The sequence below is a fragment of the Salarias fasciatus genome, chromosome 14 (genome assembly GCF_902148845.1).
Source record: "Salarias fasciatus chromosome 14, fSalaFa1.1, whole genome shotgun sequence".
In the NCBI taxonomy this organism is placed as follows: domain Eukaryota; kingdom Metazoa; phylum Chordata; class Actinopteri; order Blenniiformes; family Blenniidae; genus Salarias; species Salarias fasciatus.
In genome coordinates, this window is record NC_043758.1 from 28,125,286 (window position 1) to 28,144,837 (window position 19,552).

The 19,552-nt window shown below is 44.5% G+C and overlaps 1 protein-coding gene across 2 annotated transcripts in view; it reads right to left on the bottom strand.

The window, feature by feature from the left end:
* Nucleotides 1-17,851, bottom strand: part of LOC115401173 (unconventional myosin-Ic) — a 56,529-nt gene extending 38,678 nt beyond the window's left edge. The window contains exon 1 of one of the 2 annotated variants that reach the window (XM_030109375.1): nt 17,762-17,851. In XM_030109375.1, the coding sequence (XP_029965235.1) occupies nt 17,762-17,851 (90 nt within the window). Of the gene's footprint in view, nt 1-13,837; nt 13,961-17,761 lie in introns of those variants that run through there. The other variant, XM_030109378.1, reaches the window with a different exon arrangement.
* Between the last annotated feature and the right edge of the window lie 1,701 nt (nt 17,852-19,552).

The window sequence follows — 19,552 nt, forward strand, 5'->3', positions numbered from 1 at the left end:
AAATTGATGTTAGCCAGACTGTCACAGCATCGCTATCTCCTCTCGCTGAGCGCCGGATTGAAAGTTGTAGCTAGCTTTGACAGCTAACTGACCAAACTCAAAGTCCTTGGTTTTGTATATGCCCAAAGCCAGTTTCAGGAATGTCTGAAGACTGTGAAAGATTGATGAGTAGTAAGTGAATAATAGTATATTAATAGTATATTTGCAATAGTATATTGCAAATATGTCATCATTGCAACATCGGCATGCAAAATATCTTTCTTGCAAAACATATTTCATGCACTGTGCATGTTCTGCAAATTCAAAATGATGACTTTGAAATGAGAACTGTGTCAATAGCTACTCCAAAATGTTTCATCAATTAACAATTGTGTGATCCCTGGTGGCCGCTGGGTACAAGTCAGAATCAAGGGAAACTAGCCAAAAACGACAGGGAGGGATCTTCAATTTTACAGTTGGTGTAAATGGGGAACAAGAGAAACACCACTATTAGGTGTTTATATTCCCAAATCATATCACTGTCACAGGACTCAGTATCTACTGTATATCATAAGCTCACCTGATAACATGAAGCCTTATCAGGGACTACGAAGGACAGACTGCAACCTCACAACAAGAGAGCATTTCAGCAGACATGAAACTGGTGGCTCTACATGTCATGAAGGTGTGATCAGAGGTGTGTGTGACTGTATATCTTTATCCGAGGCGCACTCTCCCCAGTGTCAGCTTAGACAGACGTCACTTTCTTCAATCCCGACCTTCGGATAAAGCCAGTATTGAAGAGTAGTTCTATGAAATTTTGCCGCATTTATAATTCTTGTAATGGGGCCTACTGGTCTAGAGATCAGAGTACACAGTATCGGGTCAGGTGACACATCTCAAATGCATTCAAGCTGAAAAATGAAGATGATACAGCACACTGCTTACAGTGCATTGGATCATCTTGCACTGCCTGCAGGGTGTACCTTTGCTCAAGGTCACCATTGGCATCGTTGGCACAATATCTTTAGAAATCCTGCAGGAATTTTAAAGGAATTGGTACAACTGTTCCCTCTGAGGCAAACACACCCAGACCTCATCACATTTCAGAAAAGTAATCGAACAACCTATTGGTCTAAAAACCAACAGACACCTAATGGGATACCTTGATTCAAGCCCCCAGACACCTAACTTGAAACGTAAGTCCAACAATTAACCTTAATCCAAGGCCCCTAACAGTAATTGCAGCCCTTAACCCTTGCCCCTAGTAACCCCAGTTTAATTTAGGATCTACGTTTTCAACGTCTGTCTAGCTGAACACAGATGACCAGATCAGCGGAGTTAGACGAGGACTGTTTTATTTGAATCGTGTGTGTTGGAAGAGCGAGGTATTTAAAACACGCAGGGTCCTGATGGTTAAGGAGCAGTGTTTTAGACCGACGCCTCAGTCCCAGTGCCTAATCCGAGCCTCAAACACTTAGCCCACATTAGCCCTAATCCTAATCCCCAAAACCCTTTGACTTCACAATGACCAACTCTTGCACTAATTTAGGACTTAAATTAAAACATCTCAGTGATTATGAAAGTGAGATATTGTTCTTCACAACCATCTTTAACAACAGTGCAAAATCGATTTGTCATAACGTCTTCCATCAGCCAGACATGGCGACCTCTCCAAACCACATTGTGAACATTTCCAGGACCACAGTGGCAGAAAAGTGAAGGTTTGAGAGCTGCTGAAGGAGGCGGCTGACCAAAGGGAGAGAAACACCAAAAAATGAAGAGAAAAAATAAATGGCAGCACAGGGCGGGCGTGATGTCAGAGCCGAAGAATGCGAGCCATGTGGGCGGCGAACAAGAGCGGAGAATGGACGAGAGGAGCGGGCAGAAGACAGCCACCGAAATACGATGAGAAGTATCAAAAAAGAGGATGAGAAGCAGGAAGCCGGTGACAGATGGTGAAAGTGTCACAGTGCAGAGGAGATATGAAATGTATGTGTGTGTGTGTGTGTGTGTTTTCTGACATAACTTGCAATCTGTGAGGGGGGGGGGGGGGGGGGGGGGGGTGTTCCCACAAGCCAAACACACTCAGGCTGTTCCTGTTACTCTCTTTCTAATACAAACTTAGTGTGTGAGTGTGTGTGTGCGTCTCCTGCTGCCCTCGCTGGGCCAGGTTCATTCAAACGCCACAGTTGGTGTGTTATTGTCTGCGTGTGAGTGTGTGTGAGAGTGTGTGTGTGTACACCAGACCATGACAGTGTCATTCCGCCACTGTGAGCAGATGGGCGACTGAACGATAAAAGAAACCAGCCGCAGATTTAAAAGAAGCTAATAGAGGAAACTGAGCTGAACTTTTTTTTTTTTTTTTAAGCTTTGCACAGACCAAATATGGAGACACTCCACATCCTTCACACACATTTCCACTGTGGCGGCGCTTTGGTCATGCAGGCATTTCCTCAAGCGTCTAGAGTCGTCCATAAAGACATGATCCCGGGCCGGAGGCAGAAATTGCAGAGGTGATTTCTGTGTGTCCCTTCGACAGAGTTTGCAAAGACCTTCGCCTCCAATCTTCTACCAGAGCCAGACAGAAACAGATATATGTGGCTGTACCCGAAACACCACGCTCCTCATTCACACTGCTCTCAACTCGAGGGTTTTACAGCTGCTGTAAATGAAACCAATACGACCATGTGGTGTGTGAAATACTTTTTTCTTTTTAATGTATAACAGCAAAAATAAATAAATGAATAAATTCAGACCAGAAATTGATTACAGCTGAAAGACTATTTGAAGAGGATGAAACGATTCACAGCTACAATGGCCTCGTGAGCTACAGCTAGCTAGCTATGTTTCCTGATGTTGTGATCTGCAGCGCTGCATCTAAGTTGTCCCCGAATGGCCCCGTTCACACAACTGCGTTTCAAATGAAAACGCATCGTGCTTGTTAGAAAAGCTTGTTAGAAGCAGCATTTTAAAAAGTTATCTATTGTTCCTATTCTCATCAAAACTTTTAACTCGGCTCTAAAGAAATAAAACGAGCGAGCAGGAAGCGGAACGAATGACTCTTGTTACTGAACTGAAGACGTCGCGCACACACGTACGCTCCCACAGCCGACCTGCCCTTCAATAGCAGCAGGGCAGGTGGAGACTTGCTCAGGAGGAACTCCAAACACTGTGAACAATTTAACCTCATTTCCCACCCTCCTCCTGCCTGCGGCACGTCGGCCCTTTCGCAGCCTCGCTCTATAATATCCTCCTCCTAACCTTTCCTGATCCAAACCTCTTCATCCATCTTTTAACATTTTTTTCAAGAATTGCAAAATAGTGTTTTCTTGTATTTTTCTGTTAGTCTCATTTTCTATTTTTGTATTAGTCTATTTTGTTTAGCCCTGTAAACATCCTAAATATAATTATTGAACCTTGGAATCAGATGGCATCTCCTAAAGTGACTCAAAATAAAGTCTGATATTAGTTTTAATGTCTACTGTTTTTTTTCCCAACATAAAAAATGTGTAGTTCCAGCTTGAAACTTTTTTCCTCGCCTTTCTGTGCAAAAATAGGCACTCAATGATGCTCTCAGAGTAAATAAGGAAACGTTTCATCTGATTGAACCGATGGCAAAAAATTGAGCGCATAAACACGCTCACGGTCTGCTGCATTTGTGCAGCATTGTGGCCGCTCAGACCAAGCTGCAGTTTCCAAACAGTGAATTTCCTGTTTACATGGAGGAGTTCCTCTTTAGCTGATTAGGCTTTATTAACAGCTAGAAAACAACGCCTGATGATTGGGAAAGAGACACATTACTGCCCTGCAAAAACACTTGTTCGTTTTCTTAGATTAAAAAATTGTCAAAATCAATAAGCAAATATTAAATAAAGAAAATCTGTTTTTTCAACCTACCTGGAAAGCAACCTATTCAGTTTATCATTAATAGTCAGCCATGCATGCACAGGGAGAAAATTCAGACTCCTCACAGTGCGGACACAAACCCACCAGGCCAACTTATGGGATCAGATTCAGCTGCGAGTGAAATCTTGGAACGTTTTCTCTGCGTTTTCATGCTGAAGAACTCCAGAGGAGAGAGTATTTAGAGAAAAATACAGCTTTTAGAGTGCGACAGTGGGATGGACGACTCTTCGGAGGCCGTCGGCTTCTCATTAAAGTGCTGTTGACCTGTCAGCGGGCACCTACATTAGACCTGACGAACGACCGGGATAATTCACCCGCAACAGCTCCTGCCTCTCTGGAGAAAGTAACCAAACACAGAGCCTCTCCTCCTCGACTCCATCACGGCAGTTCAGTGCATCGTCTTTGTAGTAACGTCAGATTTATCACCCGGAGGTCGGCCGCTGGGACGGAAATCACACAACTGCACCACAGAAAAGCACATTTTCTGTTCTGGTAAGCAGCCTCCTCCTTGAAGCCGTTCCCACGTGGATGAAACCTGACGGGTCTCTCCTGAGAGAGAGCAGATGAACTGCAGCGAGTGGGAGTGAAGACGAGGAAATATCGACATGCTACAAGCTAATAACAGCAGTGCACTTCAGATCAACAGCGGCTGTCCAAGATTAATGAAGTCATAAAGTTTTCCAAAAGATTTCATAAATACACAGACTGCTGATTATATCAAGAGCACTGCTGAGTCACGGTCCAGCGATTCATAAAAAACACGCAACTCGTTACAGAAGTTGATATCTGTGTGTAGAGCTTTGTAACTCACGGTAAATTAGTAACGGACAACAGAAACTTTGAATGTACAAATGTAATCAATCACATCAGAAATTAACTCTTGATTGCGGCTTTACTGCTGCTGTGACCTACAGCTGGGAGGAAGATGCTCTACTGCTTACTGAGAGAAAGATTAGTGAACTAATGCAGCAGCAAAACAGATGAGATCAATACCAGCATGCAGACAGCTGTTACAAAGTGGAGCAATAACTTTTGCTCATGCACTAATGTGGGACACATTCGAATGCTACTTACTTACAGTAAGATATCTCCCATGTTGCTGTTAGCAGAAAAGAGTCAGCGTGGGTACCAGACCGCCGTAGATTTATTGATTCATAGATCTTGCTATACTTATGTGAATTAAAACGTTCAAACTCTGGAATCTGGTACACCAGTCACATGCTGTGACATCCATAATTCTCTGTTAATTAAAAAAAAAAAAAAAAGACAATTACACAAACACTGAGTTTCTTAGCAAAACTCCATCTCACTTCCAGTGAGAGAATTAAACGTAACCCATGTGAGAAGATGTAAACGCTACGTTCCCATTGAAATGATTAACTATTTACCCTCAACAATTAATGGGCACATTCAGCAAATACTATGTTAAAAGTAGTCAGTGAAATTCCACCCTGAACCACACCCACAATCATTTTATCCCAGTGGGAGCAGATCTCATTGACAGCTGTTGGAACTCTCCGTCCTGAAGGGAGAAGGATTCCTCAGCACACATCTACCATCTCAGACTGGGCAGGGCTTCACGGTATGTTAGATAGTAGGGTGGATATTTGCGTTTAAACAGGAATGTGGCTCACAGCAGCTGTGAAGAGGCTAAAAATACTGGAGATAGCTGGGATATCCTGGCAGCTTATGGAATTTAAGGTGCTGACGACAGAGTGTTTGTTCTTCTTATTTGAAGATTAAATCATGACTTTCATTCAGAAATATGGAACAATCAGTTACAGATCATGCAAAACAATATAAGGAGATTGGTAAATAAACGCACAAAGAGCAACGACTGCATTTGTCTTTAATGAATTTGAAAAGGAAGAGCAGATCATGAGACGTTTGCTCAGCTGGCTCCCCACAACTTTTATTTGCTGATTTTATTCGGAGATGTTTTCTGTGTTTTACCTCTTCTTGGGTCTTTGATGCTTCAAGTGAAAACACATTAGTTTTTTTCATATTTTTTGTTTTCTTTTTTGGTCTAAGAGAAGTTCCACATTTACATGGCAACATTTTGACAACATTGTCCGTTTCCATGGCAAGAGCAGAAATGCTGAAAACAATATAGTCATCATGCCAAGCCCCTAGTGGGTGCTGTTTTGTTTTTGTAATGCGATGACACACACACATCCATGCATGCAGAGAACATTAAGCATTAATAGTGGTGAGTACACGCATTCATATGGACAGAAATGGGGCTGCTCTTCTGGGAGACTTTCAAAATAAAACCACCAAGTTCCAGGAGATTATAGACCAGGAGTCAGAACACTCTGGAAGCCGCCATTGTTGTTAATGTTTATCCAGTCATGCATGTGGAGAAGTAGTATTTACTGTGTACATGGTGAGCATGCACAGTGAGTGTTTCCACCTCTGGAACTGTTTTCAAAAGTTGCATTTTCAGTTATCCCGAGCATCGTTGTCGTGTAAACGGAAAACAAAAGTGCAGAAGAGAATTTCTCGTTTTCACTTGACAGTGTTGAGTAACCTCAATATTTTCTCTACTGTTGAGACGATAGCTCCCTCCATCAACATGTCAACTCCAAGGTTGTAGATTTCACAAGTTGTTGTCATGTAAAAGGGGCCTAATGCACACAAAACCCTCATTTGAATGCTCCTGTTTGTGCATGATTCTTAGTCGATCAGCTGGACAATGTATGCAAACTGTAAGGTCATGCAATGCACCTCGGTATGTGCAAGCTCTTTGTAAATCAGGCTTTAAAACCCATTGTAGAGACTCACTGAGACGTTGCAGAAGCAGAACAGTTGTTCACTTTACTGTTTGTGTTCATTTTTCTTGATTTCTGTGCTGCTGATCTGTTGCAGTCAGGCATAGAGCATGAATGCATCATGTGGAGCTGTGGAACTTTTATTAACCTCAGCTGTACTCGTTTTTTTGTGAGAACTGCTGCTTATATACAATTTACATTGGTGTGCACTCCAGCATACCGTCACGTTACATACCAAAGGGAGTCCTGGACTCAGATTACAGGACTACAGGATTACTGGTCTTCATGAATTCCTTTGCTGTACATCGGTTGTTTCCTGCTCCGACGCCGCGCCTGATTTCTCCCCTGCCACTTCACAGATTACAGTTATTTGATCTGCGTTATAATAAATGCTTCTCGCCTTCCTTCTCACACTCTCCTTTCACAACACTCCTCTCAGTAGGTCCAAGGCCACGCCTGCCTGTGCAGCAACTTTATCAAAGATCCACAAGTTAAAGGTTAACCATACCGAGAGCGGCTCCACCAAGGACATTGATTAGTCACAAGTCTCAAGGCAATGGAAAAAAAAAAAGTTATTTCCACTGAGTTTCACTCCTGAATTGTTTTTTTTTTCTTTGAGACAATGATGATTAGGGTGTATTTTGACAAAATCCATACAATCTGCTGTGTTTTTGTAGCTGAACAGAGGTCACAAGAGCAGAAACGTTTCCTGTTTCACAAGGCTAAAGGAACTCTTTGAGCTTGTGAGAAGCATTCATTCCAAACAATACACTAATGAAGAAAAACTCCAAATGTAAAACCGAACCCAATGTTGCAGCAACCAGCAATGCAACGATAGCCAATGGAGATATAAATGTGCCATTTTGAATATTATAAAGTTGATATATATATATAAATAAATTGTCAACCATATTGAGAAATATTGCTGCACAGGCTGTATTCTCAGTGGTTACAATAACACCAGTCGTTTTTCTTTATTCTATATTCATTAAGCTTTCACACCTTCAGTTACGGCTTTCTACATTTTCCCTTCAAATTATTGTTAAACATTCTTAATAGAATTTAATAGTAAATGTAAATTGAGAGGATATTTACCCACATTTTCTAAAGTTTTGAAATGCTACTTGAATCAGGCAAGAACTTCTCAAACTTTCAGCAGTACGTTATTATACCATTGATTTTTATTTAGGGTAAAATTGGCCAAAGATCTGACGCTCCTTGTAGGTTTTACATGATTGAAAGTGACTTTTCCTCGAGTCTGAATCATATCATCGGCCTTGCGTCTTGGCTGCGACGCTCATGTTTCTCCTGATACTCTTCTCTCACATTAGAACCTGAGCGAGAGACTCCCGGCCGGCTAAAAATAGTGGAACAGGAGATTGAAAGGGGGGTTGACAGCGGGGACTCTCATGAGGGCGGGGTGTCCTGGAGAACCAATCGGGGTGGATTCACTGATGCAGGTGATCGAGGATGGTTCACAGTGTGTGTGCAGGGATGGAGGAGCTGGTGGGGGTGGGGGTGGGGGTCTTATTTAACAGACCACCTACCTTCTCCATGTGTGGGAGGCAGAGCTGGAACACAGAGACTCACATTAAGAGGGATTGAGATAAATACCCATCACTGTACATGGATTATTGTATCTAACACAGAGGTTAAGAGCTCGGCGAACATCTAACGAACCTTGGAAAAGCAAAATATTTGCATTCCAGCGGCCCTGTAAAATATCAGAAATGTTAAACAGAATTACAGAAACAGACGCTAAGCCCTCCCTGAGATCCTCCAGCTCCGTGTGCCATCGTAGTGCGAGAGCAGATGAGATGGGATTAGCGGTCATCTCGTAGCGCCGAGGCTAATCCCCGTGCAGGTGTGCAGGTGACGGAGTGTGTACGACCGGCCGGGATTAGGAAGTGGTTTAGTCAGCAGAGCGGTGAGTAAACATGAATGAGCTCTGTGTCCCGAGTGCCGCGGACTCCAACGGCGGCGGGACGTGGACGAAGGGACGGGCTTACGTAAGAGATCCAATCATCCCGATTATCGTCGCATCGGCCAAAAAAACCACTAGAGTCTAGACTGTGCGGTTAAAGCTCGGCTATCGGGTTCGACTACTCCAACTGTTCACGTTACGCAACGCTGCATCGTCTCAAAGTGAGGTTTCACAATGAATCGCAGCATTATCGATGGATCAATGTGATAAATGCATGTATCGCAAAAAAACTGACTGAACAGCAATAAACTGCTTCCTCATCACCGTCATTACAATGTACCTGACATCCTGCAGCCCCAGTTTCCACTTTACTGACGATAAATAACCCAGTGGGACAGTTTTGGTTTTGAGATAAACTGTATATCTAATGATTTTTTTTTTAGACATCTATTTTCATGAGCTCTGTAATATAAATACAGATTTAGAGGAATTTTTAGCAACAAGTCCCAACAGTCGAGTTGCTTTTATTATACGAAGAGCCTTTATATTTACATCATCCGACCGGTTCCCATCTGCTGCAGTCACACCGCATGGACAAAAATGGCAGTGAGGCTGGCGTGCAGTTTGACTCATGTCCAGGGTGCTTTCCAGTCCCACAGCGCTCAGGGCTGAATCAGAGCGCAGGAGAAGGACGCCGTCGCTCTCAGCTTTTATTCCCAGCAGGGCGAGGCCGCCTTCCATCCAGATGTGGGAAAGAATCGCATGGAAAAGTGAAAGCAGCTGCCAGCAGAAAGGGGGCTCCAATCTCATCAGGCTCACACACACACACACACACACAAAAACACACATTCTCAAAGACTGTACTGACTCATCGTCACGCAGGTAACACACACACACACACTGATTCACTGTCAGATATTAACACTTCCATCCTATCAGAGGATCCTACAGAAGACGACAGTCACACTCACTACCACGTCTCAAGTTTTCACATCTGGATCGCAAGAAAAGCTTTCACATTAAAAGTTACACTTCAGCCAAGTCCTCCAGTGATTTCTGAACTGTTGGTTTCACAAACAACAGCAATATGATGGATGATGATGATGAAAAATAAGAAACCTTCGACCATTTTAATGAAAAGTAAGTGCAGAAATTTCAATCAGTCATTATGTTCTATTTCCTAGGTCACAATTTGGTTTGGAGGTCACGAGGATCAAATGTTCACAACCCACAAAAAGGTCAACCCTGCAGCAGCTGGTGGCCCATTGCTGTTTGCACTCAGTAAGCAGATTTTCAGGTTGAAACATTTGAAAAATGATCACACCTCAACCTGATGTTAATATTATGTAACTGCAGTCAGGAGGTTTGATTAAATTTGCCTGTTTAAAACTAACGCTGCTCTCTGAAACTGAGAAAGGTACTGACAAAAAGAACCATTTGCTGAAACTGCTAAATGTATTCCAGTGTTTTGGTGTTCAGTTTCCATAAATGGTCAAATTTGTGGGAAATATCAACCAGTTGTTGGAATTGTCACGTGACTGAATCGAGATGAAATCTGACCACAAACGTGTTCGGTTCCATGCAAATGAGCACGGACACTCCTGGAATCTCATGCTCGAACACAACCAGACTCCACATCATTTCTGGGTTGTGACGTTTGGTTTTATTTTTAGCCTTCAGACCTCTTTAAATGTCTTCAGCTCATTCCCACTTCCTGGTGTGACTCCTACATGCACCGAAGCGGCGGCCACCGTGTAAACAGTGACACACATGCCTCCAACATGACCAGTCAGGTCTCCTTCAGTCTGATCTCATTATCACGTCTCCCCATCTCATTCCTAAGCTGGAGCTCACAGGAAGTTTCAAAATACTGAAGTAGTTCGGAGAGTTAAAATCAGCTGGGAAAAAAAAGAGAAGTGCTTAAAACTTAAAGCTAACAGGAGGAGTTTAGTAGGTTTTGATAGGAGAAACATTAACTTTTATACAGTACAGCTAGTCTGCTGACTCAACATCAGCAATCAGCTTCACCAATAAAACAGATCAGCTCTCGATTGTTGATCCTGTTATGAAATAAATACAAAGGCCATGAATCCACTTCCACTGGCTCGTTATCAGGGCTGTTCCAGCTTCATCTGATGCCTTATCTGTGCTGAATGTTATCAGCGCCATATGTGCTGAGCTCAGCCGGATCGCCCCGCTCGGGTCCGCGATGCCCGGTTCGAAACCGGCCGTGTTCCACTTGACGTGCAGGTGGAGGAGCAGCTGTGAGCCTCACGACCCAACGGGGAGCTGTGCAAGTTCGATCCCCCTCGACTAAACAGTCTGCAGGAGGAATGGCTTATTTGGGAAGCGATGAAGCTGCAGCCGGCTGGTTTTGGTTTGCCTGCAGCTGCATTAGCATGGATTTATCATTGAAAAACAAGGCTGTATGAACTCTAAAAATAAAAAAATCAGGGGGTAAAAACCTTCTCTTGCATGGTTAAAGGTTGTTTTTCAGTGATCTTGTACTTTCCTGAAGTTCACACTGCTTCTACCAAACTTTCATCAAATCTGGAGGCAACATTTCAGGTTTTACGCTCCAGTTTGTGTGAACAAAGTATTAAAATGTTTAAATAATCTGTGGATATGATGGGAGACACTCTGTGTGTGTTAGAAAAGTTGCATTCACTGATTTCCGTGCGACATTTCACCGCTGGACACCAGTAAATCTCACACAGACAGGAGGAGACGCTCGGTCAGGGACGAGGCGGTGTTCCCCGGGTCCTCTGTCCGGTGTCCCACCCACAGACCTTCCTCGTGTTTCCTCCTCTTTTCATTCATTCAAGTGTTCACTTCCCTCAGCGTGACGACAGCGTCTTCACCGGCCTCATCGCCAGGCGACAACTACGAGTCCCGAAAGAGACGCTCCAGAAGGTCAGAGTGGAAACCAAGCCGGAGGACTTCCTGCATCATGGTTCAAGTACACAGGTGTAAGTGTGTGTGTGTGTGTTTCCTGCTGGAGGGTGGAGCTCTGGCTACCGGCCAAGGGGGGGGCAGCTGTGTCCTGTGGGGTCTCTCCCAGGATGCAGGAGGAAAAACCTTCAGCCTGTCAACGGCAGGAACAACATCCGCCAGAATGAGGCTGAGTGCACTGGTGAGTCACCGAGGGTTTCTATTGAACTTTCTGCCTCTTTAAAGTTATGTCTATTGTTTTTGTTGCTCAGCTTGGGCAATTTACTCATGTTTTCTACTTCCTTCAGGTAGTTTTACAGATCTCAAGGGGTAATACTCCAGATGGATGTGGTCATTTTGCATCAGTCCAAGGTTCATTTCTTGGCTTCATCTTATACTTTAAGTCTTTCTGAAGACTTTTTAACATGATCTTGCAGTAGTTTGGGCCTTATACATCTCATTGGGGTAGTTTGAGATTCTTTATGTCATTGTTTTGTGTCTCTGAGATCTTCTAGCTTCTTGTTACGGTCTTTTTGGAGCTCTAAGGCGATATCTTGTGTTTCATTTCTGGAATATCCGAGTTTTTATACTCAGAACATTTCATTCAAAAGCTTCCATTTGTAAAAACAAAGCAAAAAAAAAGTCAACCAGGCTGGACTTGGCATCATCTAGAACAGGGTTTCCCAACCCTGGTCCTCGGGGAACACTATCCTGCATGTTTTGGATGTTTCCCTCTTCCAACACACCTGATCCAAATGATCAGGATTGTTACTAGGCTTCTGCAGAGCTTGATAACGAGCTGGTCATGTGAATCAGGTGTGTTGGAAGAGGGAAACATCCAAAACATGCAGGATAGTGTTCCCTGAGGACCAGGGTTGGGAAACCCTGATCTAGAACCTAATAACTGTCTCCAACACCCATGCTGAGTTGACCAGGAATGCAGAGCCAAACGGGAAAAGCTCAACCGTGTAGGATCAGGAAAGGAACACATCCAGCGGTTAAATCTCATTCCAACCTCAAAGCGTCCAAACACCACGACTCCACCGCAGCCACGAACCAGAAATACCCTGGAGAAAGTCAGAAAAATAAAGAAAGAGAACCCAACTTCCAGCATCTGCCCCACATCAGTCCAGTGGAAAGAGGAGCTAAATCCGGCTCTCCGGTGAGAATCCAACTGGGGCAACAGCTTTGGAAAAAAGTATCGACAGCGGTCTGCTGGATCACACAGCACAGTGACTGAGTGACCTCCACGCTCGCCAATCATCTCCAATAACCATTCAAAAGGAGTTTACAGCCAGAGGTCCTGACCCACAGACGACCTTCAAGCAGCCAGTCGGCTGCCCGCCCAGCGCCGACTCGCTTCTCCACGTATACAAACTCTCAAGCACAAAACTTCCCCACCGTTCAGGTATTACTCTGCCCGGACTTCCTGCCGTCGGCTGTGTGGTCGCCTCACACACGTGAACAGGTGGATCTCAAAGCCTCCGTCAGCGGGGGCAGAGACACTTTCTCAGCTTGAGACTGACAGCTGAAGACAACTGTCAGCTTTAACACAGAGGGGGTGGGGGCGCTCAGAGCCAGCTGGCTCACCTGCAGCTTCACCCCCGTCTCATCCAGGGATGTCCAACACTAAACTGACCGAAAGAGCTGGATCCATGGATTCAGGGAACCTCTGACCTGATCTACAGGTAAAAGCGCCTCCATCCTGCAGGGGAAGGGGCGGGCCTTCACTCAGAGGTCAATAACGCTGATAAAGCTGCAGCAGCACCTTTGTCCTCAGGTGTGCCAGGCTGCGAGGTGTTTAGTTAACACGCTTAATCTATCTTCTGTCTGGGCCTCTATAAAAAGACAACCCGGGATTGAAGGATTTCACGCCAGATCCGCTCGTGTGTAAAACTGCGGACGAGCCAAAAAAGCAAGTAGAAAAATAAACAGCTGTCAGGAGAGAAAGCTTCACTCGAAACGTCAGATTTATCCTCAGAGAAACGACAGAATGAGCAGATCGATGCCGTGAATTCACTCGTGGAATCGGCACACGCCCAGAAGCTACTGTAACACTTTTTCTTTGACACTTTAGTTTTCAACTTGAGTTCGCTCCAGTGCGCAGCGAGGTTCACCCTCAAGACGCAGCGGGGCGCGTAAAAACGGATCAAGATACCAAAGACACCGAACAGACTGTCCTTTAGAAAAGATCCAGAAGTGGAGAACGGTTCATACTGTCCCTCAAAAAAAAAAAAAAACGTGAGGATACAGCTTTAAAAAATGACTGAGCGGACGCTGCTGAGAAAGTTAACAGGAGGAGGGAGACCGTGCGTAAACGTACCTGAAGAAGAGACGAGGTCAAAGACGGCGCGTGAGATTTGTATCCGAGCAGCTCCGCGGGGAGACTCAGCGCGTGAGCGTGCGTGTGTCTGCAGGAAGCGTGTGTGTCCTGCCGGGTGTCTCGCTCCGGTGTCTCTCCGGGCCCTCCCACTGTGCGCTCTGCGCCCCACCGCCTCTGCGTAATGAGCGCGCACACCCACCCACCCGCACACACACCCACACCCACACACACACACCTCCTCCCGCTCCTCACGCCACAATCAGATCGCCAGTTAATCGCGCGGCACTGAGCTGTCTGCACGCAGCGTCTCGAGTTCCCGTTGCGCCGCGCGGTGACTTCCACCCGCCTCCCTCCTCTGTCACTGCAGGGCCGCACCAGGAAGTTCAGCAGACCGCCTCCCGCTGCTCCTGCAGCCCCGACCCGATCCGAGGCACCCCGGAGCCAGCCCGACTCCACATTTCAGTTTACACAATTTACACACTTTTAATGTTTTGTTTTTACGACGCCCACACCACGACCCACAACTTTTAGGTGACAGCGACGAAACCTGCATGACTGCAAATTATTATTCTAATCTAATCTAGCGCCATCCGCGTGGGATTAATCTGAGTTAAAGGTCCAAACAGGCGCTAAATAAGCAGATGTGTCCACAATCCATCTTTCATAAAAGGTGTGTCCTCTGCGACGTACTACTGCACGTTTTCTACGTTCACGTCAAACTGCAGCGGTGATCGCGCGCCGTGCGCGTGTTCCAAAGGGTTCTCCCTCCCTCTGCTGTCTCGTGCAGATCACTGCAGCTTCACAGCTCCAATGCAGGACACAGGTCAGGTCGGTACAGATTACATTCTATGTACAAAATCTCTGTGAAACAGAAGCTCAAAGGAAGAACAACCTTGATAAATAAAAAAAAAAGTGTCATTTTTTTTGCACCAAAAACATTCACACATGCTCCTCTTTCAAAAGAGAACTCATTCAGTTATTGGACATGATCCCATCAAACTTTGATTTAATACATCTTCTGTCTGTGTGCATTTGGCCACAGATCCCCTCCAAGACAAGATAACAGAATATGACCCTTTGTGCAGAATCCAGGATTGAATCACCGCAGCGTGTGAAGAGGCTTCCTGATGGAAACCAACACAACAAGGCTCCATCCTGAAACTATTCTGTCCTGTTTGTTCGGAAATGTCACAATTCATCATTTGTGGAGAACTGCTGAGGCCCAAGGTGATGCTGGAAAATTCATTTAACACTTACAATAGTTATATACAGTATACACATAGCTGTGGAACTGTAGAGTTTCATTAGAAATTAAAAAATAATGTTATACGAGAAATATAACCAGTCATGAAATAACCCAAAACATGTTTTATATTTTAGATTCCTTTGTTTTGTAGACAGCCCACTTGGCCTTTTCCCGTGAATGTGCCTTCAGGACAAACTAAAGATTCAACATGAAACTTCTGAAGGTCACCTCAGGGTCACAGCTGCAGTGACTCAGGAGAGCCACAGGGGGGCAGCACACACACACACACACGCGCGCGCGCGCGCACAGAGAGAGAGAGAGAGAGAGAGAGAGAAAGAGAGAGAGTAATTGTGTGTGTTGTGAAGTAGAACTACAAATGCCCTAAAGCTTTATTATTATTCATATTGAAACTAGTTTTAAACACATAAATAATAGGAAAAACAAAATATAAAATGAGGATAAACTCAAAGTGTAGTCAGCCACATTACTTTGATTAATTTTAATACATCTTCCCTCCAGTTTGGATGACCGTTGACTGTAGTTTCTGTAGACTGTAGGTTTCAGGATTTCACAGGTTAGGAATCCCACAGCCGACACGTCGCCGGCGTGGGTCCCTGAGAAAGGCTCTAAAGCCCAATCAGCTCCCTGGAGCGGCGTAATGCGGCTGCACCTCTCGGGCTGGTCAGTGCAGGAAAAACAGGAACTTCCCCAAGTGGACTGAAGACGTGTGATTAGTTTGTGATCATATCTCCCACAGCAGCGTCAGCAATCCAACTTCATCGCCTGTCCAAGGACTCCCATTGTTAACTTTTATTGACCATTGTTCTGTGCGCACGTATGTGGTATGGTTTCATTCCAAGAATAAGTAACAGCCCCCACTAGTGGCCCGACATGAAAACTACACTGTTTTCAAAACGCTGCCATGTAAACATGAAACTTTTCCAAAACTAGAATGTGGAAAAGATGTGTTTTCACCCGAAACACTGCGGCGTAACTCTGGCCTCAGGTTTGAACTGCCCTGATCTCTTCAAAATGCCCCTGATACCCCCCTCAGAGGGAGGGCAGGACAGTTTCTGACTCACACCTTTCACACACTTCCAGAGCGCCGGGCTGAGCTGACCTGGCAGGAATGTGAGCAGGGGGAACAAATGAAGGCGAGAGCTGGAATGTCTTTGTCGTTTCCTCCGGTCTGTCCTACAGTACATTCCTCCCGCCTTCCTCCCCCCTCCTCCCCCATCATGGACCAGCCTGCTGCTTCCCCCACATTCTTCCCCCTCCTCAGCTGTGCAGAGGGAGTGCTGCCCTCACTCCCTCATTCCTCGGATTGTGCGCATGTGGATTATCAGCTGCTCGGACTGAGCGTGCGCACGCTGCAGCACGTCATCGAGAGCCGCACGCAAACCGCCACAAGTGCAACAACTTTACTACATCGCTGCAAATTAAGAGGAAGTACTCTGGAAAGTAACCACTGAGCTCCGTTATCTTACAGTATTGATGTAGTGCTGCTGTGGGAGGAAGATGCTCTAAAATCTAAAACAACACTTCTCATTAGCGACTAATTCATGAGCTAACAACAACGAGACAAAGCAGTAATGAAACACCTGAAACAAAAAAATAACACAAAGCTCTGACAAATGGAAGCTAACCGCTAGTCATTCCTGCTAATGCTAATCACAGCTACTATGGACGCAGGTTACTGCTAATGCTAGTTATAGCTAGACATATGTTAAACGTAAGCTAGCCCTGATGCTAGCTGTTAGCTCCATGAGCAGGATGAGAAGAGACTGTAACAAATTTAATTTCATGAACCCATTTCATAATGTAATCAATTAAATCAAATTGCATTATTAGAGCTTATCCTGAGATGCAAACAGATGTTTTCTGGTTGTGTTTTACATCTCAGAACATTAGTATAATCAGAAGTTGAAGCTTCCAGTGAAGAACAAGTCCTGATTGACGATCGTTAGCACGCTGATTTTTAAACTCAAATTTAAAAGTTCTGCAAATTACTTAATCAAGTGATCAAATTGGCTAACATTCAGTTTCAAGCTGAACTTTAGCAAGAATGACATAATTCATTCATTTAACATGAGTTTTGAGAAATTTCAGAGAAAATGATCAAACATATTAAAGTGAATGAATTGGCAAAAAGATGCAACACAGGAGCATGTGTCGCAAATAGTCAAAGCTTCTGAAAAGAGAATAGAAATGGGATTACACACCACATCATCTACGAAAGTCTAGAACATAGGAAAGATTTTTTTTTGAAAAAGTGAGCAAATAAAAGTTGAGGGGGGCCAGCTGGCAACAAGAACATCTTCACTAAACTGAAGATTCTGTGCTGATTTGTCTATCTTTAAAAGAATAATGAAAAACAAACATAAGCCTCATTAGCTGGTTAAGCTGGTTAATTTATTAACATAAACTCTTCCTTGGTAGTTACTTCTATCAGACTCGACCATCGCGGCATCAAGCCAGCAGGTAATTCCTTTCATAAATCACTAATTTCATTCTTATGTTTGAGGAAATCAGAGTCTTTAAATACCCAAAACACTGACGCACTGACCAGAGGTAACATTGAGGGTGTTGCTGAACTGAGCAGTGAGCTGAAACTCCTCCGATCCCGGACAGACTGAACTCTGTGACCTCCGTTAGGAGCAGAACGTGTGTGAACCCACCTTGCAGCCGTGGCAGTAGTTTTCTCCATTCATCCCCGGAGACAGGATGATCTCTCCTGTGGGGATCAGCTGGATCTTCAGTTCCATCATCGTTTCTTCTTCTTGTTCCTCTTCTTCCTCGGCAGAATGAACCTCTCCCCTCGATCAGATCCTGGAGTCAGTGGCAGAAGTCCTACACATCCCAGGAGATTCCCGCTAGGCGAAGGTTGAGCTGTCGGAGAGACAGAGCTTTATCTCGGGGTGGAAGACGGACGAAGCAGCGGAAAGCTGCGATTGGTTGTTGAGAGGATGTCGCCTCTCCTGGCCGAGGGATCGAGGGGAGGATGTGGAGCTCAGATGGATGTCACATGTAGAGGATGTGTATATGTGTGGGGAGGGTGATAAAACTGACTCACAGGGAGCGGTAAACACCACCAGCTTTCAGCCTGTGAAACAACTTTTATCATTTCTTATGAAATCCCCAAATACAGATAAAGGAAATCTCCTGTGTTTTTTTTTCCAGTTTTCCAAAGGAACATTTTATCGCTCTTGATTCTTTCAGTTTGACTTGAACTGTCAGCTAAACCTCTGGATATGAGCAATAGCTAGTTAGTTGCTGATTTATTCACATTAAAACGCTACTCAATCATCGTGCACCCGCCCACCACACGTACAGGAAAAACATGCAAACTCTATTTTAGCTAAATGCTTTAAATCATTTAAACTAAACTAAACTAAACTAAACTTCTCACTAGCTAACTATTAGCCATTAAATGATTTTTTGGGCAACTGAAGTATGTTAAGCCAATATTGTGGCTAAACTCGAATTCCGTGCACATGCTTAACTATTCACCAGCTGAACATTGACTAAATGTTCAGTCGCTCTGCCTTGTTTCTTTATTTAGCCGTTAGCGTGTTAGCTATATTTATAAAGTTGCTCGACAGTCTGGCCGGGAGTCACCGGTGTGGTTTTCAACTTGTTATTTCCCCTCCAACTCCCGTTAGATAATTGATGGCACTGCTGCTCACACACGCCACAAACACACACACACACACACACACACACACACACACACACACACACACACACACACACACACACACAGAGTCAGCAGCTGGGTGGAGGCTGGGAATGTCCAGGACAGGATGCTGCTAGTTCTTGAAGGAAACAAGTGTGTGTGTGTGTGTGTGTGTGTGTGTGCGTGTGTGTGTGTGTGTGTGTGTGTGTGTGTGTGTGTATACCTGCTCATTCATCCCAGGGGACAAGAGGCACGCTTTCTCAAAACAGATATGTGTCTTGGGCAGTCGTCGTAGAGGTGAACTTCCTGTGACAGAGGACTGATCTAACACACACACACACACGCACACACACGGGAGGGCGTGGGGTATCTCCATCCTGACAGGTAAACATACATCACAGTTTGACCTGTGGTGCGTGCGGCTCCTCCCTGCGTTCCTCTTACAGTTTGCTTCATTCTTCATTATTTGGAGGATGAAATCTTTCCAAACAGCAGTGTGACAAACTGAACACACAACGGCCAAGAAATTTATCCAAGAAGGGCTAAATAAATTACCTTTGGCTAATATCTTAACACTGGTGAGCTTTCCTCTCGTGATATTTTCAAGCTTTTTTCTCTTAGGGTTTTTTTGGTTTCATTATTCAAGTGAAAAAAACAGGTTGCTAATATTTTTTCTCTTTTTAAAAGTTAGCAAGCGCAAAACTGATGCGCTATTTCCGTCTTTTGATGCTCCATTTAAGCTGAGCCCAAGTTTGTGACAGCAAGTGTGTGTGTGTGTGTGTGTGTGTGTGTG